The 27,836-nt window shown below is 56.9% G+C and overlaps 1 protein-coding gene across 1 annotated transcript; it reads right to left on the reverse strand.

Annotated features, from left to right (window-relative positions):
* Nucleotides 1-1,226: 1,226 nt before the first annotated feature.
* Nucleotides 1,227-27,785, reverse strand: LRRC8A (leucine rich repeat containing 8 VRAC subunit A). Its single transcript, XM_082655795.1, has 4 exons — nucleotides 27,664-27,785; nucleotides 24,188-24,294; nucleotides 8,155-10,319; nucleotides 1,227-3,121 (listed from the first exon to the last, which is right to left on the reverse strand). Exons 3-4 carry the CDS (start codon nucleotides 10,309-10,311, stop codon nucleotides 2,846-2,848), a joined length of 2,433 nt encoding a protein of 810 aa, XP_082511921.1. The 5' UTR covers nucleotides 10,312-10,319; nucleotides 24,188-24,294; nucleotides 27,664-27,785; the 3' UTR covers nucleotides 1,227-2,845.
* Between the last annotated feature and the right edge of the window lie 51 nt (nucleotides 27,786-27,836).

Consider the following 27,836-nt stretch of genomic DNA (forward strand, 5'->3'; position numbering starts at 1 on the left):
GCTTGGCCTCCCAGTCAAAAGTCCCACGACAGAGGCAGAAGAGAGAGGGACTCTTGACTCACTCCTGAGGTCACCTGGGGGGTCAAAGTCCCATGTAGGGAGGAAGGACAGACTCTGGTGTGTTCCAGAGGAGGTGCCCAAGCAGCAGGTAAGGACTCATTGTTAAGGCCAAGGTCTGACACAATGGCCTTTTTTTTTTTTTTTTTGCGGTATGCGGGCCTCTCACTGTCGTGGCCTCTCCCGTTGCGGACAGGCTCAGCGGCCATGGCTCACGGGCCCAGCCGCTCCGCGGCATGTGGGATCTTCCCAGACCGGGGCACGAACCCGCGTCCCCTGCATCAGCAGGCGGACTCTCAACCACTGCGCCACCAGGGAAGCCCCCCACAATGACCTTTTTTCTTCACCAAAAGACCCCTGCCCCAGGGCCCACGTTGGCCCAGCACAAGCCTTGCTGGGCCAGGAGGAAGACAGATCATTTATTGATTTCCAGGAGCCAGGCCCTCTGCTAAAAACTCCACCTACCAGCCAAATTATCACAAAGCTGAGTAAGCCCCAGAACAATCCTGATTTTATAAATGAGGAAACCGAGGGTCCACATCTAATAAACGGCAGAGCTAGAATCTGAAGACAACTCTGCCCATCTCCCCCAGACTCTGCCCTTGACCCCAACACCTTCAGCACCTCCAGCCCAAAGGGGCTAGAAGCTGGGTCAGGCCTGCCCACGGTGACTCTCAGTACTGCCTCTGCAGAGCCCTGGAGACTGGCTGTTGGAATTACAAGGGACGGATGGGAGCAGAGTGGACGTGCCCACTGCACAGCTGGGGATGTGGAGGGCACGGGAGGAAAGGGGCTTGCCCAGTTTGACAAAGGGGATGACTGAGCTGGGAAAAGGACCCGAGACTACTGGCTCCCATTCCAGCACCCTTCCCTCCCTCCCATCAAAGCTCGGGAGGGCCCGAACCTTAGGCCTCAGCCAGCAGAGAACGTGCTGGCTGTGGGATCCTGGTGGGACCCACACTGGATGTGGAACAGGGGCTGCATCCAGCTCGTGTCCTGTAGCTGCCTCCGAGGGGCTTCCGGGATCACGGGGCAGGCAGAGGAGCAGAGTTCATTATCTTCTAGGTGCCCGATAAATGGTCACTCCACAAACCAGTCCACGGGGCTGAGCGGGCCTCAGACAGCTGAGGGAAGGGTCCCCCCATGACATGGAGACCTCCAGAGGCTACTTTCTGTTATAGATTTATTTGATATTTGAACCGAGTCTACAAGTTCAGACCCACGTGTAACAGATTGCTTCATGGTTGTCAGAGGCTAGTGTGCGTTATTTCGGAGGATTACATCCAATGACACGACGCAGAAAACACAAATGGACGAGTGGACATAATCATTAAGACGAGACGCTAAAACGTGCCTTAATGTCCAAGTGATCGATCTAAGGTGGGGACCCTTCTAAAGCGGGAACCCCGGTGACTGATCTAAAGTGAGCTGGCTTCCCGCCGCCAGGCGCTGAGTGGGCTGCACGTGCCAGGCGCCTGGGACAGAAACTGGAACCAGAACCTGGATAGCCCGCCCTCCCCGGCGGCAACCTCCTCACCCGTGGCCCCGCCTCCAAGTGTCCGTTGTGAAGGACCAGGTGGTGACAGGACTGACGTCAGCGGCTGAGGCCAGTAGTAGCACTGGGCAAACTCGTGAGCGTGAGGTGGGAAAAGAGAGTCCGCGTGAGGGGGCTCCTCTGGGCTCCTTAACACCGCGACAAGGGATGGGGGGGATGGAGCACCGTTCATCCGGGGATTAGCCAACCCGAGTCCCCTCCCTTCTTGGAAGCTCCGGAACATTCTCTTCGGCCAACAGTCACAGAAATGAGAGCCTGCCAAGATACATGGAGGAGAAAGAAAACAAGACACCAAAAACAAGACACAACAATCCCCGCCCCAGGCGGGGAGAGGAACTACAGACTCCTGGACCAAGGTCACAGCAGATTCGGAAGACATCCTGCAGCCTGCACCCCGGGGGGAGGAAACACAATTCAGTGTCTTGCTGCTCTCCTCAAGGGGAACTGCTGTCCCACCCTGAGACCCCAACTCACTGGCCTTTAGTGTCCTTTGTTTTTTTTTGTTTTTTTTTTAGTTTTTTCTTTTTAATACCCAAACCATCAATTTTTAGAGCTTAAAAAAATTTTTTTTTTATTTTTTTTTTTTACTTAAAAAAAATCTAAACTGCTGCGGCAAACCCCAGGCCTGGCCTCTCCGCCTGGTGGCCTGCTTTCCCACGGGCCGTGCCACCAGAGCCCAGCCTGGCACCTCTGGGGTGACCGTCCCACAGCTGGTTCACCCTGGACCGCTCAGCTCAAGGCTGGGTGGGCCCTAAATGGTTTTGAAACCACCAAAAAAAGGAAAAGGGAAACGCAGCCCACCCTTCCTCAGACACCCCCCATCGGAACTGAACTTTCTTGGGAATGTATAAGTTATCTGGAGGGAGGGGGTGGGAGGCGGAGAAAATAAATACCAAGAACTAAGTAGGTGTCCCTGGACCTCTGGTGTCAGCTCAGCCTCTGGGGCAGAGATGGCCTCCAGGGAGGAGGCCCTGATTGTCCAAATACTGTGCTCAGAGATGGACTACAGGTCTCTGATCTCCCCCTCAGGCGCCTGCCCCGCGGGGGCGTGAGTCTTGAGGAGAAAGGGGCCAGCCCCTCAGGGGCGGTCCTGTGGCCCAGCTCCTGCCCCGCCCCCACTGAGAGGCTGGGCTGGTCGTCAGTCAGAGTCTCCTGGGCTCCTGGGCCTGAAGCCTCCCTGGAGGCCCCGCTGCTGGCTGTTCTGGGCGGCCCGTGCTCAGTGCCCGTGGTGGCTCAGGCCTGCTCTTTGTCAGCCCTCCAGAGCCGCTCCTTCACCTCGGGAGGCAGAGTGTTGAACAGGTCCTCCTCCACCACCAGGCCGCTGCGCTTGAGCAGCGGGCACTCGCCCAGCTCCACGGGCAGGCACTCCAGCCGGTTGCCCCGCAGCTCGATCTGGGTCAGGCTGGTCAGCTCGCCCACCCGTGAGGGCAGTGACTGCAGGACATTGTTGCCCAGGTGCAGGGCCCGCAGCTTCCGGCACTGGAAGAGCTCCGGGGGCAGCGCCTCGATCTACAGGGAAGGAGCAGAGGGCGAAGTGAGGCAGGCGCACCTCGGACCTGGGCCTCTGGGCTTCCCTGCCCTGGGTACCAGCACCTTCTCTGATGCCCATTTCAGCTACCCCAGACCCCAGGGACCAGCACAATTTGGGCCCAAGTCTGGCTAACTTTCCCCTGTTCTTTAGGTCTCAGCTCTGCAGTCACTTCCTCCAGGAAGCCTCCCTGACCTCCTGGTAACCTATGGCACCCAACGTCCCCCGGACAGCACTGATCCCTTCCATGGTCAAACTGCTTGGTCTCCTGTCGCCCCCAGACAGGGGGCTCTGAGAGGGCAGGGCTGGGTGTGCTGTGCTCCCCGCTGTCTCCCAGCGCCTAGCACCCCAGAAGCAAATCACAGTAGCCAGCTACTCCCAATCACACCCCGTCCTCCACCGCCCAGGGCTCACCAGGAGCCAGGCTGTTGGTCCTGCCTGGTTTAAGAGCAATTTATGAAAGCAGAGCAGCCTGCTGAGAAAATTCCACACCCTTAATTGTTGCTGAGAACTGGGGAGAGCTCACCAATCACTTCCCCTTCCTGGGCCTCAGTTTCCTTACCTGTCAAGTCACAGGCTGATGGTGGGTGCGGGGAACCCAGTGCTGGCCATTCAGAGCCCCCTCCTTCTGATTTTGCAAAATTTGAATAATGGGCAACACCCACATGCCACTTACTACAGGGCAGGTTCGCTCTGAGCGCTGATGCTATTAACTCACTGAACCCTCGGAACTACCTGTAAGTACTTTGTAAACACTCTTTCCATTTTACAGATGGGAAAACTGAGGCCCTGAAGGAGCCAGCCTGCCTAGAGGTTCATAGCTGGAGAGTGGTGGAGCCAAGATTCGAACCTGACTCAACAGTCCGTGCTCTTAAATGTCCACACTGTTGATGGTGCAGCCTGGGTGGGGACCTGCCGTGTCTCCTGCCACACGGGAAGAACCCCATAAAAGCCAGCTTCCTCCCCGCCCTCCTGTGAGCAATCAGCTACAAACACGAGCTCTGACTGAGCCTATTTTCCTACAACCACCTCCTTCAGATATGGTGGGCAGGAGGGACCCTTCCAGCAGGGCAGGAGCCAAGGGACTTGGGCCCGAGCCCATGTGAGGGTGACGGGGAGCTTGCTCTGTCACTGTCCCCATTTTCCCGCTGAGAAGGCAGAGGCCATGCCATGAGGGACACTGTGACTGTTTTAAAGGGGACTCCTGACCTGGGGCTTCAACGTGGCCCAGTGGTCAGGTATGGGGCAGAGGTGGCTTCCAGGTCAGCAGGGACATGAAGGTGAGAGGGCAGATGGGAAGTGGGCTCCGGCAGGACGGACGGGCCAGAGCATCCCAGAGACCCCACTGCGCCCAACACTGGCCTCCTCTGGTGACAGACAGTGGCCAGGGAGCGGGAGAGGCTGGACCAGCAGGTGGCAGAGCTGGGGCTCACATCGGAGCCCTCCCCCTGACACGTCCCCTCCCCGGAGCACCCCCCAGCCCATCAACGAGCTCTTTCCAGGCGCGTGGAAAGAAAAGAAGGTGCCTTCGGTGGCTCAGTGCCCCACCCGGGCCACTCCTGTCCCTCGTGAGGTGTGATCGTGCGCTGAAGGTGTGAAGTCGTTTCCCGTCACCCCAATCCCTCCCTCTCCCACCTCCTCAGGGGTCTCAGCCGCTCCCCCATCAGCACTGGCTCCCCCTCAAGTCCACCTGGTCTTTGCAAAAGAGACAACCCTCCCAGGAGCCTCTCCAGGCTTTCCAACAAACCGTTCGGAAAGACACCGTCTCTCTCCTTGGCCCGCCGTGATCTGGTTTCTGCCGCTGCCCACCCTGGAAACTCCCTGGCCAGAGCCACCAGCGGTCACTCCTAATCCACCGGACATGCATCTGTTCTCCTTTCACCTGACTCCCCGTGGGCTGTGTGCCCACCTGCTCCTGCCTGGCCCGGCTCGTCACCGTCAATCCCAAAGGCTCGAGCCAGACTCCCCTTCCCTCCATCCTTCCCCCCGTGACCTCATCGAGGACCCACCTTCACCCAGGAGCCTGGGGGGACGACTCCTTGGGCTTCAGGCTGACTCAACCTGGTCCGCTGGATGTCCCAATATGGGACCTACGCTCTACTCTCTGAAAACCTGGGCCTTGTCCCACACCTGGCCTCAATGACCCTCCAGCTACCCAGGCAGCCACGTGAGAAACCTCGAGTCACGTCAGACCTCTCTCTCCCCACATCCAATCCCGCCCATGTCCTGTGGAGTCCACCCCCGAAGTCTCCCCCACATCCGTCCGTCTCGCCATCCCTGGCAGCCCTTGCCAGTCCAGGCCTCGCCCCCGCCTGATAGCGGCCCACGGGCTTTCTATCAGCTCTTGACCTCTCACCTTGCCCCACCCCCAATACCCTCGAGTGGCAGCAGGAGCGAGCTCTCTAAATTCCAAGGCGGCATATCCCTTCCTCGCTCGGTCAATGGGAATTCGGTGAACGTTTTGCTCCACGTCAGGCACTGGACGAAAGAGCCAAGGTCCTTGTTGTCAGAGGGTCGAGGGAAGGGACGTGAGACAGATTATCTGAAACCAAGTGGGAAGAACAGGACGCTCCTCAAGCCCTGGCCTCAGGGGAAAGTCCAAATTCCAGGGGCTCAGCTCACGGCTCCTCCCCCTGGGCTCTCAGCTCTCTGTAGACAGAACCTCCTAGACTCTCCCTTTCCTCTTCACCTGGCTAACTCCTTGTCCTGCAGGGCCAGATGAGATGCCCCCTCCTCCAGGAGGCCCGCCTGCCCTGGGGTAAGTCCGGGTTGAGGCCACTCCGCTGTGCCCCAGCCTAGTCTCGCCCACTGAGCTAAATCCTGGTTGCCTGTCTTTCCCTGAGAGAGGTGAGCTCAGGATGGGCAGTCGCTTGTTTGTTCCTAGGTCCCCAGCTCCCTGCTCCACACTAGGAGCGCTCAAAAAACATTCCCCAAATCAATGAACCAATGAATAACCAAACAAGTGGACGCCCACTTATCGAGGTATTCGTTAACATGAGTTTAAACCTAAGAAAACAGAGGCCAAGGGCCTGAGCCGGGCCACACTCGCCCCTGCCTGTCCACTCACACGAGGCCCATAGCCTGGGGTGGCTCACAAGGAACCGCCAGGCCCAGAGGGAGGAAGGGAGGGGGGCTCCTGCCTAAAAGGAGGAGCCTGACTAGGACTGGCCCAAGCAAACTTTTTTCCCTACAAAGGCCTCTAGCATTCCAGTGGGCGGGGACAGGACATGATTAAGCACTGTGCTGAACTGGGTGTCAGAGGGTCTCCTTCCTCGGGACAGCGACAGCGTGCCTGCCCCCAGCTCTTCCTGAGGGGTGACCTCAGCCAACAGGCATGACCTGGCAGCCATGCCTGGGATGAGGAGCTGGGGGTGGGGACAGGTCGGGAATTGTACCCTCCACCCTCCACTGGCTGGGAAGGCCCATCAAGACCTGGTGCCCACACAGCTCCCGGGACAGAGTGGGCACCACGAGGGGTCCTTGGGATGCCCAAGGCAGCCCCGAATCCAGGGGCAATCTGGCCCCGCACTGTGCTCCGGGGGGGGGCCACTTGGTCCCCCTCAACATGCTAAAGGAGGTGTGTGTTTGTCCTATGCTCCCCAAATGGGGCTTCTCCCCGGGAGGCCAATTTTCCTGACCGGTGGGCCTGTCCCAGGCCCTGGAGGCGGATTCTCCAGAGTGAAGCAGCCTGGGATCTGACCTTCACCCCTGTACGTTCTCACACATGCACACAGGTATAATTTGAGGGAGGGAGAAAGGATTTGTCAAAATCTCTGTGGTTTACAGGGAGAGAGGCTTAGGGAAGACGGGAGGGGTTCTGGTGGTCAGAGGTCTGGGGTGCCTGGACCCTCCAACCTGGGTGATGTTGGAGAAGGCACATCCTTTCCTAGAACGGGACATTTCAGGGGCTACCTGCCTCCAGGCTGCTGGAGAGAGCTCCTGCCAGGAGGACTCACAGGGTGCCGGGAGCGGGGTGCCCAGCGCAGGGTGGACACAGAGCAGGAGCTCCATAAGCCCACGGGGCGCCTTCATGCTGCTGCCGGCAACAGAGGCGCAGAGGTGCTGGCTGGATTGGCTCTCCCTCAGCATCCCAGCCCCCAGCCACGGGCTTCCATCACCCCTAGCCTCGCTGCGAGAGTGTCCACCCTGACACCACCCTCTTCACTGCAAGAGGGTTTCCACTCGGAGTAGGAACAAACCGGGAAGACGTTCTTTCCAATATCAACCTCCCTGCAGGGCCCCAGAAGAGGTGGGCAGGGCAGGGAGAGGTCCCCCCAGCAGCTGTGCCTTTGTTTCCACGGCAGAGGCCAGGCCACAAGGCCACAGGACCACTTGCCCTCAACCCTCACCTGCCTGCTTCCGCGGAGGGGCCCTTGGGTGGGGGGCTTGTCCAGACAGGCAAGGGGCTGGTACACGGGAGCCGCCAGAGGTCTCGATCGTCTCCCGGGCGTGGCCTCCAGTACCACGGGCCCACAACGGTTCGCACAATTTCCTCTCCAGAAAGGCAAGTGGTAACAAACCAGCCCCAGCTAAGCTCAACTCTGCCCTCTGCCACCCTCAAAACACAGAGGGGAAAGGGTGTGAGTGGCGCTGGGAGTTGCACCAGTCACCCACAAAGTTTCTGTCCCTGGTGGGCCCATCCTGGGCTCCAAATCTGGTCCAGGAAAAGCTGAGAAAGACACTGCAAGCTCCAGGGTAAGTCCCACCTCCCACGACCGAGCTCTGAGAGAGCAGGGCAGGCCGTGGACCTCCTGCCCGTGCACATCACTGCCTTCGAGGAACCTGCCCAAGGCCACCTCGGGGACAGGCCCCGCCTGACCACACCATCCCTCCTGGCAGGTGACTTCTGCCACGTTCTGCGGCAGAGACGGCCTCCCAAGCCCACAGATTCTGATTCAGCAGGTCTGGTCCGGGGCCTGGGGATCTGTATTTTCAACCAGCTCCTCCCAGGGGGTCCTGGGAACCACAGCTGAAGACTCCACACCCAGGAGCACCCCCGCCACGAGCCACTCACCCGGTTGGCCGTGACGGCCAGGTTCTGCAGGTTCTGCAGGAGGCCGATGTCAGCCGGAAGGAAGGTCAGGTTGTTGTGGCTGAGGTCCAGGTAGCGCAGCTTGCGGCAGTAGAAGAGCTGCGTGGGGATCTTCTCGATCTTGTTGCGGTTCAGGTAGAGGCGCTCGAGGTTGGTGAGGTTGCCGATCTGGATGGGGATGTAGGCGATGTGGTTGTACCACAGCTTAAGGCAGGTGAGGCGGTGCAGGTGCTGGAAGCTGATGATCTCCTCGATGGTCTTGAGGTTGTTGTCCTTGAGGTCAATCTCCTGCAGGTTGTGGAGGCTGAAGATGGAGTGGGGGATCCGCTCCAGGTCGCAGCGGATCAGCTCCAGCTCCGTCAGGTTGGCCATCTTCTTGAGGCTGTTGAGCACGATGAGCTTGGTGCCCTCGTTGTTGATGGACAGCTTCTGCAGGTGCACGCCCACGTCCGTGACCACCTGTGGCAGCTTGCTCAGGTTGCTCTTGAGCCGCAGCACCTTGAGCCGCTTGAGCTCGCGCAGCCCGTCGATGACGATGTAGCGGTTGTTCTCCGCGCTCAGGTTGCCTGTCAGGTGCAGCTCCTCCAGCGTCTTCAGGCTGTAGATCCACAGCGGGATCTCCTTGATGTCCGTGAACTTGATGTGCAGCGCCCGCAGGTTCTCGCGCAGGAAGGCCAGGGCAGGCGCCTCGATCTTGGCGGCCGTGTGGTACAGCCACAGCTCCTTGAGGCCCGTGAGCTGCGCGATGCTGGGCGGGATGGTCACGTCGGGGATCAGCTCCAGCTTCAGCACCTCCAGCTCCACCAGGTCGAACACGGTGTCGGGGATGCCGCTGAGCATGAACAGGTGCAGCTCCAGCTTGTCCTGCGCGTTCTTGGTGAGCCGCTGCCGCAGTTTGTCCAGCGTCCACTCGTTGTTGAGGTTCAGCTGCCGCAGCTTGTTCTCACTCACCTCCGACAGGAAGACGGCAAAGCGCTTGGAGTAGAGCGGGTCGTACTGGTCGATGAGGTGCAGCATGAAGGCGAAGTCGTTCTTGACGTCGGGGATGTCGCTGTAGCTGCTCTCCTCGCGGATGGACTCGAACGAGTACTTCTTGAGGGAGCGCCGGAGCATCCACCAGAGCGTGTACATGCAGATGAGGCCATAGAAGATGACCAGGCTGATGTAGAAGGAGGCCAGGATCTTGAAGAGCGTGGCCAGCGGGTGGGCGCACCGGTACGTGCGGTAGCCCGTCAGGCTCTCGATGTCCACGGTGCAGTCCACGTCGAACTTGATGTTGTGCACATAGTAGACAGTGTAGCAGATGATGAGGATGAATTTGATCACCTTGATGATGGTCTGCCGCATGTAGAGACGGTACACGATGTCCCCCTCCTCCACGTGGGTCCGGAACTTCTTCACCTTCTCGAACAGCGCCTTGGCCTGCTCCCCCTCCTTCTTGTCCAGCACGCCCGTCTCCGAGCGGTCCACAATGCCCTGCTCGATCCGAGACTTGGTTCGCTGCAGCATGGGCACGGTGGCCTCCACGTCCTCGCTGACCGTCGACGACTTCTTGTCCATGGAGCCGTTCATCTTGCTGAAGGCCGGCTTGGGGTCGCTCTCCTCCACCACCGTCTCCGACAGGGCTCGCGTGGTCCAGGGCGAGTCGAAGCACTTGAGCAGGATGGACACAAAATGCTCCAGCTTCGAGCTGGTGCGAGGGAACTTGAACCAGAAGTTGCTGCAGGCCAGGAAGATGAGTGTGTGCAGAAGCACCAGGTAGGGGAAGTACTTGGCGAACCAGTGCAGGCGGTTCTCGTAGCACACAGCGTCCACATAGTTGTACTGGTGCCGGTCCAGGTCATACTTGATGCCCGTGGGGCCAGTGTCGGGCGTCGGCAAGATGGTGGAGTTGGCGTAGCGGGGCTCTGGGCCGGGGGCCACCCAGCCCCGGAACGAGTCGTTGCAGGAGTCCTTGGTGACCCACTTACACGGCAGGCAGATCATCTTGTCCTGGGTGACCTGCAGCGTGCCACCAAAAACCGCGATCATCAGCATGACGATGGAGATGTAGTCGGTGAACACGTCCCACCACGGCTTCAGGATCCGGTACGCTGGCTGCGTGTCCGCAAAGTAGCGGAGCTCTGTCACCGGAATCATGGTTCAACCTGAAAGGGACCCACGGGAGGGGGTTACTACAGGGTGGCCTGGCTTTCTGAAACCCAGGGATCAGAGGCAGGAGACAGTGGACCCACTGTCCAAAATTCTACCTCAAGTCTAGCTGTGAGTCACACTAGCTGGGCAACACTCATGGGCCAGCCCACGGATCGGCGTCTGTCCAGAAACCATATGTTCACCAAGTGGCTGGGAAACCACCAGAGGGAAGGCAGGCAGCCTCCCCATTCCATAGACAGGAAGGCTGAGCACTGAGATCCAGGTCACGCTGACAGACTGCGAAAGCAGCCTCACAGGGACCCCCACGTTTCAGCAGGAGCATTCCTGAATCCCTGTCTAGACCCCATCCTGCTAATGATCAGAACAACCACAGGGCTAGTTGAAAACTTCCAGCTCACTCGGAACCAGCTGCCACGAAGCTGCGCCAGCGGTCCGAAGAGATTTATTCAAAGTGTGAGAAAAGCCAAATGCAGAAGAGGGGGCTGAGTATGAACTCACTTTTTTTTTTTGTGGCTGTGCCGCGCAGTATGCGGGATCTTAGTTCCCTGTCCAGGGATCAGACCCATGCCCCCTGCAGTGGAAGCCCAGATTCCTAAACACTGGGCTGCTGGGAAGGTCCCTAAATACCTGTGTTTTGACAAATGGGTCTGTTTCTGTTGGGAGAGGCACAAGGGTGCCCAGGTTATGGGACGGGGCCACATTATTTTGATTATTCATAATATTAATAGTGACAATAGTAAGTAACGAACACTTCATAAAACAGGGCCTCCCTGCAAACACCAGACGCTTCCCATCTCATCTTCCTCGGGCACGCCGGGATGGGTGAGGACAGGAGGAAGCAAACCTAGACCCCTTGAGGGAATAGAGGTGCTCAACAGAGAACGTGTGCCAGGCACCGGGCTGGTCCTTACCATGGAATCCTCCTCGTGGGGTCCCTTTGACATCCAGATGTAGGGTCTATCTTTGGTCCCATTTCACAGATGGGATGACTGAGGCTCAGGGGAGAGTCACCTGCCCAACGTCACTCTACTACTCAGGGCCAGAGCCGAGATCCAACTCAGGCCTGTCCCTCCACCTCCCCACTCAGATCCTCACCACTGCACAGCCTCGCCATCCACCTGCCCAAGGCCCCACGCAGGGCAGGGCCAAGAGATAGAGCCCAGGAGTTCAGCTTCCCTGCCCCCGCGGGGTTCCCAGAGCTCAGGTCACCGCAAGGCCAGCAGACACCACCACCACCTTCCCTGAGCCGGCGGCTCCAGCCCAGGGGGTCAGCCCTCCTGGTGAGGCCGGGACTCACAGGCCAGGGTGAGAGCCTGCCCCACAGGAAGGCCCGGGCCCTCTAATGACCAGCTGGCCCCTCACACCACCCACACTCCTGGGCAAGCAGCCGTCCAGGGGAGGGCCTGCTGAATCACGCAGCCGGCCCCCAGCTGAAAGACACCCCGACACTCCTCCCTCCCTTCCTGGCTCCCCGAGTCCACATCCAGGCAGGCGCCCAAAGACTGGGGGCCGGAAGGTAGGAGGGGCCAGGACGGAGGACCCAAGGATGTGCAACAGCCTGCCCCGGAGAGTCCAGGACGAGACTGCCAGGGCAGGATGCCAGACGCTGGGGGTGGGGGCTGATGACCAGGCAGGATGTGGTTGCAACCTCACTGTTTCGGGGGAGTGGGTGTGTCGCGTACTGGAGAACACTCAGCCTCTCCCGGTGAGGAGCTGTCTCCGGGCCCCTGCTGTCCTGGGGCTTTGCTTATGTCGCCTTCCTAACTCCTTCTGGGTCTGAGGTGGGAACTGTCCACAGCTCCGTCACAGGTGAGGGACTTGAGGCTCCAAGAGGTAGGAGACAGTCCCATCCACCGAGCGTGTCTGGCTCCTCCCGCCCCCCCGGCCCCCAAACACCTGTCTCGAAGCACGCTCTAAGCTCTCCATTCAGCCCCTGGCCCGTTTCTCTATGGGTAGTAAATGTGACCAATGAAACGCCCCTGCCCCAGGGGGCTCTCGGGCCAGTGTGAGCGTGTGGGGAGGGGTGGGAGAGACAGAGGAGTGTCCAAATAACGAGACTCGAGTCAGGGCAGGGGGCAGCCATGGCTATGGCAGGAGAGATGGATGCCACCTCCCTGCTGAGAAGGGCTTCGTGCAGGGGACGGTCCTGTGCTGGCCCCCGAGGCTGCTGGTGCCTCCTCAGCCCAGGCCAGCGCCCGTTCCACTGTGCCGAGGAGGCCTCAGAGGTTCAGAGGGGCAGAGCCAGGGGCCCAGGTCACACAGCTTAGAAGGGCAGGTCCAGCCTCGTGTGGGGGACCTGTCTGGGAGGGGTCACCCTTTAGCTGCACCGTGTTTCTGCCTCACCTCTGCCACCAACTCACTGTGGGGCTCTGGACAAGTCACTGCCCCTCTCTGATGGCGTTTTCGGGGAAATCTGGAAAGAAGGTGCAGGTGCCAAAGCCCAGGCTTTAGTCCCCAGGGTGCCAGGGACCGTGCCTTCCCCACAACTGGCCCCAAGAGGAGACGGCCAGGTGGTTGGGGCAGCCCCTCTGGAGTGGAGGTGACAGGGGGCAGCCAGCAGCCGAAAGCATGTGACCTGTGTGCAGGCCAGGGCTCTGCTGCTGCCTTGGCCTCGGGCAGGGTCCTCCCTGGCTCTCAGCCTCAGGTTCTTCACAAATGCCAGGGGCAGATTCCCCGCAGGGCTGCCCGGAAGAGCCCAGGGGACTCCAAGCTTCTAAAGCACTTAGGACAGAGTAGGGCAGCAGGCAGTCTGCACTGGTGTCATCAATCTTCAACCTTTCCTCCAGATGCTGCTGGAGGACAAGTGTCTACCGCACACAGCGGGTGCTCAATAACGGTATCAAGAGAGCGCCTGAGGAGGGATGGGGAAGAAGTGGGGCCGGGAAGGGCGGGGCCTGGGTGGTGGGTGGGGCCACAGCTTCAGATGGGCGGGGCAAGGGAGGAGGCTGAGGCAGCTTTGGGTCCCCTCCCAGTTCCTGACCACCCCTGAGGGCCCTGGGGGGAACAGCTCCTTCTGAGAAGGATGGCCCAGCCCAGAATCCTCAGGAGCCCAAGAGGTGCACACTGTTTTGGCACCCTTTCTTTTTTTCTCACAACAGTTTTATTGTGGTAAAATACACAAAATATAAAATTTACAATTTTAACCATTTTGAGTGTTTTAACCATAACAGTTCAGGGGCATTAAGTACATTCACTTTGTTGCGCAACCATCGCCAACCATCCATCTCCAGAATTCTTTTCACCTTGCAAAATTGAAACTCTGTCCCCAGTGAACACGACTCCCCATTCCCACCTCCCCAGCCCCTGGCAACCACCATTTTCCTTTCTATCTCTATGAATTTGACTACTCTAGGTATCTCATACAAGTAGAATTATACAATATTTGTCTTTTTGTGACTGGCTTCTCTCACTTAATGTAATGTCCTCAAGGTTCATCTATGTCTTAGCAGGTGCCAGAATTTCCTTCCTTTTCTAGGCTGAATAATATTCCTCATGCCCATTTTATAGATATGGAAACTGAAGCTTGGGGAGAGAAGTCACATGCCCAACTTCACACTGCCTGTCAGGGATTAGAGGCCACCTTCAAACCCAGTTCTGGGGTGGAGCGCTTCCAGGAAGCCACTCAGATGGAGCAGATCCCAGCTGACAGCTGCCCCAGGGCACACCTGGGGGTGGTCAGGAAAGCACCATAAGGGAAAAGGGGCCTGTTTTCCTAGTTACGGAGAGTTCCCTTTTCAGGAAGTTTCCTGTAGGCAGTGCATTCATCCCTTCCCTGCACTGAGGCCTCCGGTCCTCCGCAGCCAGGACGGCCCCTAGCAGAGGTGTGCAACAGCTTCTCTCCTGGGGCCTCCGTTTCCCCGTCAGGAAGGGAACAGAGAATCTGTCATGGATGTGCCCACATTTTGTATAAGGTGGTCAGGATACCAAGGGGCACGTGATCCAGGCCTCTGCCCACCTGACACCTCCCTTCCCACTGGCACCACTACAGACACTCCCTGGGCCTGGCAGTACCTGCCTACAGCCAGCAGGGAGGGAGAGGCACCTCCAGCAGCCAAGACTCGGTTCCCCATCCACAAAATGCACGTGGTAACAGGTGCCCTGCCAAGCTCTCAGGACTATCAGGAAGTCACAAGAGGGAGGTTTCCCCGGCAGCCTGTGGGGGGGATCTCAGGCAGGTGGAGAGCAAGGAAGAACGGTGATAGGAGCTTGGAGGGAGGGGGCCAGCCGGGCCAGCCTGCGCTCTGCCACTCAGCAATGGAGTGACGCTGGGCAGATGACTTCACCTCTCTAAGCCTTAGTTCCCCCATCTGTGGAATGAGGCTAAGACAGATGCAGACCTGGCCCCCGACAGCAATCCTGACTTCAACAGGCAGTCGATGGGTAGATGAAAAGAGCGCAGAACCTGAGCACGAAGGAAGGAAACGGAAGGAGAAAAAGCACCCAAGACGCCTGCCCTGACACCTGGCAAAGGGGCAGAGTTAGGTGGGGCCAGGCACAAAGGAGGCGGGCAGAAAGCAGATCCTGGTCCCTTAAAGAAGCCTCTAGAATACAACAGGGCCTTTTCAGCAGAATAAAGGAGCTCTGTATGTAATGCCATTTTGGAAAAAAGCGAGAGCCAGAATAATAAATAAGTACAATCCCATGCTGATAAACCCTGACCAACTCGGGGAACGGCTCCCTCTTAGAGTGGGAATAGGAGGCAGGATGAAAGGAAACTGGAATTTTTTACCAGCATGCCTTACCTTTGTGATTGAAAAGTAGTACAGAATTTAAAATAAATACAGTCTAGAAGAAAAGAAAGAAAAAAATAAGCTCTCAGGTGGAGAGTTCAGGTGTTCTTTTGTGGCTCTCAGAGGGCAATCTCGGGAGGGTGATGGGGAGTCGGGTCAGATCCGATCTCTGCCCCAAGAGATGGAGAATTTGCAGAGGATCCTGAATAGAGGGCAAAGATTAAAGGGCTGAAAGCGAGGTGGCTGAGAAAGACAAAAAGGCCCCATGCGCTGCTGTCCCCTGAGCTCCAGCCCAGCTAATCCTCCTTCTTCCAGAACAGATGCATTGTTTAAAGCTACAGACTGTGCCCTCCTGGAGGTCAGGGCTTGACACCCACCAGCGAGGTGGGGTTCACCCTGGCTGTACCACGTAAAGCTCATGGGCAAGAGACCACCAAGGGCTGGGGATGGGGGTAGACTGGGAGCCCTACAGGATGGGGACCACTCCAGATCCATCCCAGTCTCTGTGCAGAGCCCGGAATACCGAAGGTAGAGTAAAGGTTTGCTGAACTGGGCTGAGTCAGGGGGGAGAGGAAGTAGGAGGGAGGTTGGCAATTGTCAGGGAAAGACTCTAGGACAAAGGTTTAGTCACGGGAACGTTCATCACGGTGTTATTTATACCCCAGGAAAATTGGAAACAATCTAGGTGCCTGTTACTGGGTGATTGGTCAATACCTATTAAATGATCAGATGATGGAATACTATGAAATAATGAAAACATGTTAGAGCAAAACACTTGATGACATGACAAAATACGTTAAATGCAAAAAGTAGGTAACAAAACTGTGACAGAGTAAGAAGCCTCCTGCAGTAACTTAGACGTATATTTGAAAAATATTGGTGGTGAGATTAGCCTGCTGTTTATAATCTTTTTTTCACCCCAAACTTACCTCTATTTTCTGTTATAAGCATATGTTTACTCAGGTAATTAAGAAAAAAGATTTTTAAAAATCAAGATTCCAAAGGATCAAGAATAGCTAAAACCATTCGGAAGAATAAGGTGGGAGGAGACTTACTATAAAGCTCTAGCCAGTGTGGTGCTGATATGGGGATGGATGGATGGACCAGAGGACTGGAAGAGCGAGCCTAGAAACAGACCCCGAAATTTCTGGAAACTTAGACATGACAGTGTCTATGCAGGTTCGGGGGAAAAAATGGCTGTCCATGAAAGGAGCTGGCTTAGTTACTCACATGAAAAAAGCATAGCCCCATCTACCTCCTTACAGGAAAATAAATTCCAATGAGTTAAAGACCTAAAGTAAAACTTGAAAGTGTTTAAAGAAAAAGCTAAGAGACCGTCTCGATGGCTTTAAGACAGGGAAGGATTTCTTATCACAAAGAATACAAATCCTTACAGGAAGAGATTGATCTATTGATCACATTAAAGTTAAAATGCATGCACATCAAAGGACATAACAATAAACAAATGAAAAGAACCCACAGACCTGGAGGAGATATTTGCAATAGGTATAACTACCAAAGGATTAGTATCCAGAACAAATATAGAACTGCTACAAATATACGAAAAAGACAATCCAACAGGCAAAAAATGGCAAAACGTACGGCTAGACAATTTATGGGAGAAAAATACAAAAGGAAATTCATGGATGAAACAATTCTTAATCTCATTACTAATAGGGGAATGCAAATTAAGACAGTCACATGCCATTTCGCTCCCTTGCGATTGGCAAAAATGTTGAATTCTTAAATGAGGAGATAGAATGTATGTATGCATCCTCCAAGGGAGCAATTTCGCTCCTAGGTAAAGATATTAGAGAGTCACTTTACACATACGCATGAAGCCACAGACAAGAATGATCACTCCGGAGCTGTTCCTAATAGCAAAACATCAACAACCTAGATGTCCATCAACAGGAGAAAGTATAAATTGCTCTAAGCATCTGGTGAAATGCTAAAGCAGTAAAGTGAGTGAACTTTAGCTACACGTACCAACATGGACAGACCCCAAAACAATGCTGAACCCCAAAACGAGCTATAGAATAATACATACCTTATATAAGGTTTTCTGTAATGTACATATCCAAGTGTAGTGAAGGTATAAACACATGCACGGGGGCTTCCCTGGTGGCACAGTGGTTAAGAATCCGCCTGCCAATGCAGGGGACACGGGTTCGAGCTTCGGTCCGGGAAGATCCCACATGTCACGGAGCAACTAAGCCCATGTGCCACAACTACTGAGCCTGCGTTCCAGAGCCTGCGAGCCACAACTACTGAGCCTGTGTGTCACAACTACTGAAGCCCTCGCGCCTAGAACCCATGCTCCGCAACCAGAGAAGCCACTGCAATGAGAAGCCCCCGCTCACCGCAACTAGAGAAAGCCCATGCGCAGCAACGAGGACCCAACACAGCCAAAAATAAATAAACACATGCATGGAGAGCCCCAAAACCAAGATGCTAATTTCATCTAGAGAGGGAAGAAAATGGGATTGGGGAAGAGGCTTATATTGTGCCTGAGATGATCTGAGACAGGGAGAGAGAGAAGGTGTGTGTGTGTGTGTGTGTGTGTGTGTGTGTGTGTGTGTGTGTGTGTGTGTGTGTGTGTGTGTGTGTGTGTGTGTGTGTGTGTGTGTGTGTGTGTGTGTGTGTGTGTGTGTCTGTGTGTGTCTGTGTGTGTCTGTGTGTCTGTGTGTCTGTAGCAATTATTGCCAAACATGAAAGTCGAACAAAGCTGAGCCCTGGGTACAAAGATATCTGCTCTAGTTTTATAACGTTCGTGTGTGCTTAAACTATTTCCTACAAAGTTTACCGGAACAAAAGCAACTGTTTCTACTCCTGGCTGCTCCTCTCTCTGGTCCTCACACCTGCTGGGCTCAGCTGGGGGCAGCCTCTACTAGATGATTGCCAGGGCAGCAGATTCAGGTCCTCCTTCCAACTGGCCTGCTCCTGGCTGGCGCAAAGGCACCTGCGGCCTTTGAGGACACTGAAGGATGCAGCATCACCCCTGCCCAGTCCTGCCCTGCCCCAGGGAGATGCAGAAGTGTGTAGGATGCAGCTAGACCCTTCCCACTGTGCAGCACACGCAGGTGCAGAGAAGCGGGACCAGCTTCCTGCAGCAGAACTAGGGCAACCCAGAGAGCCCCTCTCCTCCCCATGGTGGCAGGCAGATCTCGGCGAGTGTGAAGAGCAATAGCTTCAGAACTGGGGAGACATGGGTTCAAATCCAGCTCAAGCATGAAATAATTCCGTGACTCCAGGCAAATTATTTAGCCCAAGCCTCCGTTTTTGCAACTTTAAAATAAGAACAGTGCTACCTACCTCATAGATCTGTATACAGTGACCCAAAAGATGTCCAAGGGATATTAAGTAATAATAAAATAAAAGATGCTGACCAGCATATAATATGATATATCATGCATGATAAAACAATATAAAATGTCACAAAACAACAAATACTTCATGATTCCAGTATGTGGTACTTAAATTTGCTACTTTTGTGAGAAGAAAAAAATACTTGGGAAAAAAACAAAAGACCTCCCTCACCGAGTCGTTTCTAAATACTGTAAGAGTTTACAAGAAGTACCTGCCATCTATCATGTAAGGAAAAGGTTAGCTCGCCCCTGCCTGCCCTACCCGGGTAACACACACACTTCGACAGGGCGCAGGGAAGCAACACCTCAGGGTGGGGGAGCTCAGACCCTGGGACGAATGACTTTTCTTCTCTAAGCCCCAGTTTCTTCACCTGTAAAATGGGAACATTACAGTACCTCAGAGGCTTATTGTGAGAATTAAAAGTAACATAATGCACATATTATGGGACAACCCAAGGCCTGGCACAGAGGAAGGTGCACTATACTTATCCCAACCCACATGCCATTGCAGAAACCCACCCAGAACTTAGCTGGGGAAGACACCCAGGAGAGCGCTGAGCCACAAGCACAAATACCTCCAAGCTTCCCCAAGGCCCCCAGGACCTCCCAGGACTCAGAGACCACACTCAATGGCCTTGAACTTCTGGAGCCCAGGCTCAGGACCCCAGGACAGGACAGAGACAGAGAGCTGGTGAGCGGTTCGCAGAACCACCCCTTAGGTGTCCAGCCTAGTCCACATTGTTGATTTCCTCCTGAAGCTTCTCACAGATGGGGAAAGAAGTCAAAGAAATGACACGCTGCTCCCTTGGGCGACCACCCAAGCATGCTCCACCCCCATGCTGGCCTGCAGAGATTCGGCTTTCACACCTGAGCCGCGGCAGGCAGGCTAGGCTGTGGGTAAACAGGGCACAGAGAGCCTTTTGTTATAGCCCAAATAGAGAGGCTGGGAAAACTTCCCAGGCGGGAGGGAGGGGAGGCAGGAGGCTTGCACCCCTCACCCCTCCTCTCGCCCCTCCTCCTACCTTGGGGAGGCTGTCCCTCCAAGGCTCTCCCAGGGAAGGGGGAAGGGCCACACCCAAGAGGCTGGAGGAAGACACTGGGTCACAGGTCTTGTCCTGGGAGTGCTCTGGGCCTGTGAATCTGCTCCTCGGTCAGCACCCTGGGGCCTCTTCTGTCCCAGAGCAGGAGGGGAGGAGAGGGCCCGCTCTGGTGCACACGGCCCCGCACCCGCCCCAGCACGGGCACTGCCCTGGAGGTCCCCACACCCAGCCGGGGAGAGTGCAGGCTTGGGGCACCACCTGGCTCCCTGCACCCTGCGTAGAAGGGCACACCCTCACTTTCCCGGGAGAGAAGAGGGGAGACGCCCAGGGTGGGAGGGGGGAGGGAACAAGTTTCCGTTCCAAACTCCTCTCCATGTGGGCTGGGCCTCCCAAACAGGTTGGTCCTCATGCTTCTCATGCAAACTTGCAAGGGTACAGGCGGCCTGGTGGGGGGGGAGGGTGACAGGTGAAGGACACTTACCTGGGGCTTGAGGCCATGGCTCCCCGAGCCAAGCACTCACAGGCAACAGCCCAGGCCTGAGGCTCAGGCCGTCCCCTCACCCCACCAGGCTGACGTGTTACTGACATGAGCTCCGGGTCACTGACGTGGACTATGTGCCAGCACTGCGCCTGGTACTTCCTGGGCCTCGGCCCCCAATTTCCAGAAACACAGGTACGGCGGCTCCCCACTTCACCAGCATGTGACCTTGGGAAAGTCACTTCCCTCCCAGGGCTCTGGTTTCCTCATCCATGAAGTGGCCACTGAGTCTATTCCTGGTAGGGCGGTGGTGAGGACTGAATGAGGCGGTCCATAGAAAGCTTTTGGCTCAGGGCCTGCCACGCAGTAAGCCTCTGTAACGTCAGCTGCTGTTACCATCATGGGATGGTATCAGTCCCTTTAGGGGTGTGAAATCTGAGGCCCAGAGAGGTTAACTGACCTGCCCAAGGCCACACAGCTAGAAGAAGATGGTGGGGAAGATCACCCAGGTCTGCCTTTCCATTGTGCCCACCTGTCTCAAAGGCCAGCAGGTCTCCTGGACTTACCTGGGCACCCAGAGAACCCTGGAAATGCTTCCTGGGACAAGACCCCCATTTCCGGAGGGGTACATGGAATCAAGGTCTCTGCAGGGAACTCTAGCAGGCCATACTCAGGAAACTTTGGTGGGGGAGCCCAGCTCTGGGTTTGAGCCCGGAAGCCAGGTGCTGGGTCTGGGCCCATGGCGGGCAGAAGGGCCTTGAAGACAGGCCTCGATCTGCTTTGAACACCAGCGCCGCTTTCCTGGACAGCGCACAAAAAGTGGGCAGGAGCGCCCACGGGAGGCCGCAGACTCATCTGCTGAGATCCAAGGGGATTGGGACCAAGGGGGCCTGGCCGAGGGTAAGCCGTCTGTCGCCTGGCTCTCTGGGCTGGTGGGGGGCTGCCCCCAGAGATCCCGACCCAGGCCACCAGCCGGGAGATGTGACAGAAGGATTCCTATGCCGCCCCACCCGGTCAGCACGTTTGCCAACAGGTCAACTCTGCCGGGGGCATGAGGTTGGCAGTGGCGCCTCTGAGGGTGCCCAGGTGCCGTGTGAGAGCCATGGAATTTTACAGCCACTTTTACTCCAGTGGAACATGGCTCCTGGCATGAGGCTGTCGCGCAGTGTCTATTTAATTTTGAGGTTTTACGTCCTCAAGAGACAGTTAAACAAAGAACTTTTTACGAGATGTGAGATGCAGTAGAAACGCGTCGGGAAAGCGCACAGGGAGATGTTTGTGGCTGGGTGTAAGAGCTGTTCTAGAAACCTCATCCGCTCGCACACACACACGGATATCCAGGGCCTGAGGGAGCCCAGCCCCGCTCCTACACCGAGGGCGACCCTTCTGGCGGCAGCTGGTGGGGACCGGCGCCGACAGAGTCGCGCTGGTCAGTGTTGGCCGGCACAGTCGGAAGACCCCCAGCCTCACGACGGCCTGCAGAGTGTCTTCAAAGTGCAGGTTCCTAGGCCCACCCCCCAACTTGGACTCTGCAGGGCTGCGGTGATGGGTCCAGGGGAACCAGCATTTTGAACAAGCTCTCGGGAGACTCTGAAGCACCCCGAAGCCCGAGAACCTAGAGAAAGAGACAAACGGAAGGTGGGGTAGAAAGAGCACAGGCTGCCAAGGCAAACAGACCCGGGTTCACATCCCGGCTCTGCCACCTGAACTGTACGACTTTGGGCGGGAGCCCTCGTGCCTCGAGCCCTGGTCTCCTCGCCTGTAAAAGTGACACAACCTCACCCAGGAGACGGTGGCGGGTAAGATGGCAAACTTCACAGTGACCGGCGCGCCGCCTGGGCTCGGACCGCGGCCACCGTGGACGTGAAGGCTCTGCTGCTGGAAGGAGGGCGAGCAGAGCATCGTCCACCGAGAGGCCAGCTCCCGGGCTCCCACAGGAAGCGGCCCGAAGTGGCCTGTGCCAGAAGGAAAACGACTCCAGGAAAGACTGGGAGAAAGAAACAGGGGAGAGGGAGAGGGTCCCGACGGAGAGCTGAACGCCGCCGGCCGAGGGACGCGTCTCTGCACAGACCTCACCCCCAGGGCGGTCCCTGCCGAGCCAGGCTGCCAGGCCGGGGGTTCCTCCTGCCGAAACCCGGCCTGAGGTGTCTACGCCCCAGCAGAGCATCTCTAGACCCAGGTCCCAGGGCAGCCCCCCCCCCCGCCCCCAACCCCGTCGCCTCACCTGTCCACCCTCACGGCTAAAACCTGAGAGGAGCGTCCAGGGGGACCAAGATCGGGCTGTCCACCAGGACAGTCAGGTGAAAGGACTCAGGGCCAGGCTCAGGCCAACGCAACACAGCAGCCCCTGCCTCAGGCAGACAGAGGAGGGCCAAAACCTGGAGGCTAAAACCTCTCAGGCTGGCCCATGCCATTCCTCCCTGGCACAGAGGAGGAAGTCTGACCTCAGATAAGTAGGACCTGCTGCTTCCTGCTCATCACTGGCCAGAGACCTCGGCTCAGTCTTCCCTTCTTGCGGGGGGAGGTAAGAGTTCCTCAAAACCAACAGGAAACTCCTACAGGGCAGGGCTGGGGTTTGCTGACCTTGTCCCAGTAAACAGGATAGTCAACAAAATCACACATCAGGCACTTCCCATCGCCCTCTTCTGACGGGACTCACCCACAGCTCTACCCTCGCCTGGGAAAGACGTCCAGGGCGGACCATTAAATGAAACGAGAGCTAGGTGCAAACCAGCAGCTCTAACAGGACTTGGTTTTAGGAAAATAAGCAAATGGTAAAAATACATGTGGGAGAACCTACCCCTCCTCACTCAAATCTCTGGAGATAGAGATCAAGGGAGACTCTCACTTTCTACATGACATTAAAACCAAGACATTATAGGGACTTCCCTGGTGGTGCAGTGGCTAAGAATCCACCTGCCAATGCAGGGGACACGGGTTTGATCCCTGGTCTGGGAAGATCCCACATGCCGCGGAGCAACTAAGCCCGTGCACCACAACTACTGAGCCTGCGCTCTAGAGCCCGCAAGCCACAACTACTGAGCCCACGCACCACAACTGCTGAAGCCCGTGCGCCTAGAGGCCATGCTCCACAACAAGAGAAGCCACCGCAATGAGAAGCCCCCACACTGCAACGAAGAGTAGCCCCCGCTCGCCACAACTAGAGAAAGCCCACACGCATCAACGAAGACCCAATGCAGCCGCCAAAAAAAAAAAGCCTAGATGGGAGAGGTGGAGGCAGGGAGCCCTCGGACACAGAACAAAGGACCCCAGCCCAGGATTCCAGGACCTGGCTCAGGTCCCACATCCCTGCCTTCTTCCCGATGAGTTTGGGCAAGTTGCTTCCTCCCTCTGAGCCCCAGTTTCCACGTCTGTAAACGGGGGATCAAGGCCACTCCCTGAGCTTCCGCAAATGACCAAAGAGATCACTGATAAGGTTTGTTTTACAAATTATTAAGCAGCTTATACATACACCTGCTATGATTAGGGAACACGTTCTAAGACACCCTGTGCTACCTTCCCTATATCAACATATTTAATCTTCAAAATACCCTAAAGGGAGGCAAGGTGCTAATATTATCCTCTTTCCATAGATGAGGAAACTGAGGCTCAGAGAGGTACAGTGACTGGCCCACAATCACTTGTCGAGCATGTGACAGCTGGGACTCAAACCCAGGTCTGACTACAAAGTCTGGGTCCTAACCAGTGCACGCTCCTGCCTTTGGAAACTGTTTTCCAAAGCACAGGACGAGGAACCCCCGTCCCCAGAGACGTCCACGTGATCAAATAAGTGTGGGGAAACACGACTTGCTAGCTCCCTCTCAGAGACTCGCCATGCTCTCAGTGAGCTCTGAGACATCCTTCAAGGCTCTGAGAAGTCCTGCAGCACAGACTACGACAAGATATTGTTCCCGGAGTCACCTGACCACTGTGACCAAAGACACTGGTGTTCCACAGAACACACCTCAGGAAACGTGGTCATGAGACAGCATGAACCACCACCCAGAGTGACAAAAGCCAGGGGTTCGCCATACAAGTTCACGCCAGCCTGAGTATGGCAGCCACGTACTACTCAGCTGGCCACTGAGTCAGGAGAAGGAGGAAGAATTCTGTTTCCTGGCATCTCTGCCCTAGAAGCCCAGGCCTTCCAGCGAGAAGAGCAAAGGGCTGCAGGGACAGAGACACCACCCTTTGCCCTCCAGGCACCTGCTCGGCTGGCCTGGAGGGTGGGGGCCCAGTCCTTACCCTGCGGAAGGCTCTGCTATCTGCGAGTTGGCTGTCGGTGCTGAGGCTGGCCCACGTCTGTCTGGGCAGGGTCCTGGCATTCCTTTTGCTCCATGGAAGCTGCCTCCCTACAAGGAAGCAAGAGCTACAGTCAGCAGGGACGTGTGTGACTATCAGCGTTACCTGCTGTGCTGCCGACAGTTTCGGAGCCCCTGCTCGGTGCAGGGCCTGGGCTGGGCTCTGGGGTGATGACAGAGAATCAGATGGTCTGCGGGGGATATGCCAAGGCAACAATTACAACTGGCTCTTGAGAGCCCGGGGCTCTGCTGGGGGGAGCCCGGGCCCTATGGGGACATGGAAGAAGCACTAGACCTTGACTAGTAGGGTCAGGGAAGGCTCCCCAGAGAGGGTGTTGCCTGAGCTGACTGCTGGGGAAGAGTGGGAGTTGGAGAGAGAGCATTCCAGGGAGAAGGACCAGCACATTTGCCTGGAGGGGAGAGAACACGACATCTAGAGCCTGCTGAGTGTCCTGGCTGGATCTAGGACTGGAGGCGGGAAGTGGCGAGAGGTGAGCTACAGAAGGGTGAGCTGGATCCAGGCAGAGACACACCCTCAACCCAGACACGTGAATTCGACTCAAACACAAAACCCAACCATTGGGCTTCCCTGGTGGCGCAGTGGTTGAGAGTCCGCCTGCTGATGCAGGGGACACGGGTTCGTGCCCCGGTCCGGGAAGATCCCACATGCCGCGGAGCGGCTGGGCCCGTGAGCCATGGCCGCTGAGCCTGCGCATCCGGAGTCTGTGCTCCGCAACGGGAGAGGCCACAACAGTGAGAGGCCCGCGTACCGCAAAAAAGAAAAAAAAAAAAAAACAACCCAACCGTCATCTATAGTCAAGAACTGTTTAGTGAGCATCTACTACATGCCAGGCACTCTGCTCAGAACTGTTCACAGGAGGGAACAAGACAAGTTAGGAGGGCGGGGAGAGAAGTGTGGTCAGGCTACAGCAGGGTAGGGGGAGTATTTAAGCCAGCCAGGCGCTGGGAGTGTGACCCAGCCATCAAGGGAGGCCAAAGGACAAGGAGGAGTTAGCAGGAAGGGGGGCGAGGAGGCGTGGTTACACAGACAAAGGGATCGTGGAGCCTTTCAGCTGTTTACACCACTGAACATTTATCACACCTACTCAATGCTAGGCACTGTGCTAGGAGGAAAGAAGCAGAAGATGGTCTCCAGCCTCACAGGGAGACAGTCAGTAACCTGGCAATCCCACACAGAGTGATGGCAGCTAGACAGCGAAGCACCTGCGTCTGTAAAGGCACAGAAGCCATGGGAGCCAGTCTCTACCCCAACCCCTCCCCTCCTCGGCAAAGAGAGGGATACCCACGGAGGCTGGGAAAGCCAGTCACTTGCCCATGACAGAGACAGGCCCAGAACTCAGGCCTCTGGACTCACTGGCACTGATTCTTCTAACCCTTCCTCTTCCAGGAAACACACGCTGACCACCCCCTACACATTCACCCACAGCTGATGCCTCTTTCCTCTGGGTTGCCTCTGTAATATTTCTAGTATTATGCTGGCCACTGTATCAATGTATTCCTGTCTGCCTTTCCTCCCAGACTGTAGCCAGGGACTGTGTTCTCGTAGCACCATTCCTGGCCCAGACCAGGCACTTACCAAAGGATGGTTGAATGAATGAATGAATGAGTCAAGGGATGGAGAGATGGTGTGCTGGGTTCCAGGGCCCCACATCCAACCCATCTGGCTCCCCGTGAAAGTCTGTGAAAACCCAGAATCACCTCCACTCTCAGGAGAGTCAGGAACCAGGCCGATCCCTTCGCTCCAACTCCTGCAGGCGAGGTCCAGGCCAAGCCAGCTCCCTGAGTTCTGACCTACTGGGGCAATCCTCAGGAGCTTCCACTACCCAGAAAGGCCATTCGAAGTTTGCAGAGGAAACAGCTTCCTAGCGGATGTGCCCAAGGGATGGAGTATTTGGTTGAGTTCCAGGAGGAAGTCACAAATATTTCTTGGGCTCCTGTGCTGTGCCTCACAGCCCCCAGAAGGCAGAGGGGCATTAGAGCTAACCCCAAAGAATCTCTAAAACTGGGAAGACAGGGAGGCAGGGCCCAGTCATTCATGCCCCAGCACCTCTCCAAAAGCCAGTCCTCCAGCACTGTCATCTGTCCTTGCCTCCCCTCCTGAGCCAGAGGAAAACTTGACCTTCACGAAGGCAATGCCAGTGTGACTGAGCCATGGGCACTGCCCAGTCCCTCTGAACGAAGCTCTCACTCCCCCATCCCCTCCACAGGAGGGATCACCAACATCAGACCTCCTCCTCCTGCCTCCAGTCTGTCTGTCTGCCACTCTGTCTGCTCAAAGGGCAGGATACAGTTCGTCAGGGGTAAAAGGTACTCCTAATGGAAAAGGTGGGAGAGGCCCCTGGGAGCCTTTCAGCTCCCCCAAATTCTTCCTCCACAATTTAGGCCCAAAGTCCCTTTCCCGCACCAAGCTCTCTCCCTCCTCATCCTCACACCTCATCCTCAAAAGGCTTCCGGGGGTGGGGCAGCAGAAGAGCCCTCCGGGGAGCATGGTCACCAAGGGGCGGCCCCACCCTTCCAGCCAAGTCCCCACCAGGAGGAGGTTGCCAGCCACCCCCCAACCATCTCTCCTCCTTTCCAAAAAAGGCAGCACAGGCATCAGCTAAGAACCAGCCCAATCTTGGTTCAGTCCAGTCCAGACCAGGGGAAAGAAGCAGTCAACAAAAGGAGCAGAATCATCATGAACCTCAAGAACCAGCGTTTATGCTGCTTCAGCTGGGCAGCCAACTTTGCTGGGTCTCCAGCCCAGACCTCATCAGACCTGGCTCTCAGGCCCATCTGGATGCACAGGACACCGGCAGGGTCCGGAGCCTCAGACCCTGGACTGGGCTTCCCAGCAACCCCAGCCCAGCCAGGCCCCACAAGCATAGCCAGGGATCTGCCCCCAAGTCAGGGCACAGTTCCAGCCCAGTCAAGAGGAGGGAGGGGTGTAAGGGAAGAGAAGGGGGCCAGGAACCCAGGAGAAGAGAGCAAGGGGAACCTTTGAAAACAGAAAAAAAAACTGCCAAGGAGAAAACCCAGAGGTGGAACCTCTAGTAAGGGGGGCGTGTGTGTGTGGAGGGGTGAGGATCTGGGGGAACCCAGGAGATGACAAGGGGACCTGGGGAGCCGAGGCGGAAACTCCCGGTTATGTAGAGCGCAGGGAGGCACTGGGGTGCCTGGGAGGGGGCTCGCGCGCCGCGGCACCAGAGAGAGGCGGGGGGGGGGCCCGGTGACCCGGGGGATGGGGAACCCGGAGGTAGGCCGAACTGAGCTGCCGCGGGAGGCCCCGAGGGAGCCGGCCCTGGCGGGCAGAGCCCAAGCTACCCAGGGTGCCCGGGGCCAGCCAGCTGGCCGGGGACGTACAGGAGTGGATTTCGAGAGGTGACAGCTCGCACCCCCTTCCCCACCCCACCCACTCACCTGGGCCCGCCGCGCGCGGCCGCCCAGCCGGCAGCCCCGAGCCCCTGCCGCTCTGTCCCGCCGCCAGCCGCTGCGCCCCTCCGGCGCCTCCTTTTGTTTGTCCCTCACTGCACCACTCAGCCTCCTCCGCCCCGGAAGTGACGTCACCTTCGGGCGCGAACGGGGCCACCAGG

This window comes from Grampus griseus, assembly GCF_964374135.1.
Source record: "Grampus griseus genome assembly, chromosome: 6".
NCBI classification, from domain to species: domain Eukaryota; kingdom Metazoa; phylum Chordata; class Mammalia; order Artiodactyla; family Delphinidae; genus Grampus; species Grampus griseus.

Bases quoted from the DNA above. Each gene is read 5' to 3' on its own strand.
- LRRC8A (XM_082655795.1), bottom strand. From the start codon at position 10,311: ATGATTCCGGTGACAGAGCTCCGCTACTTTGCGGACACGCAGCCAGCG. The intron at 3,122-8,154 runs GTGAGTGGCTCG...CCTTCCCTGTAG, and splicing joins TGGCCGTCACGGCCAACCGG to ATCGAGGCGCTGCCCCCGGA.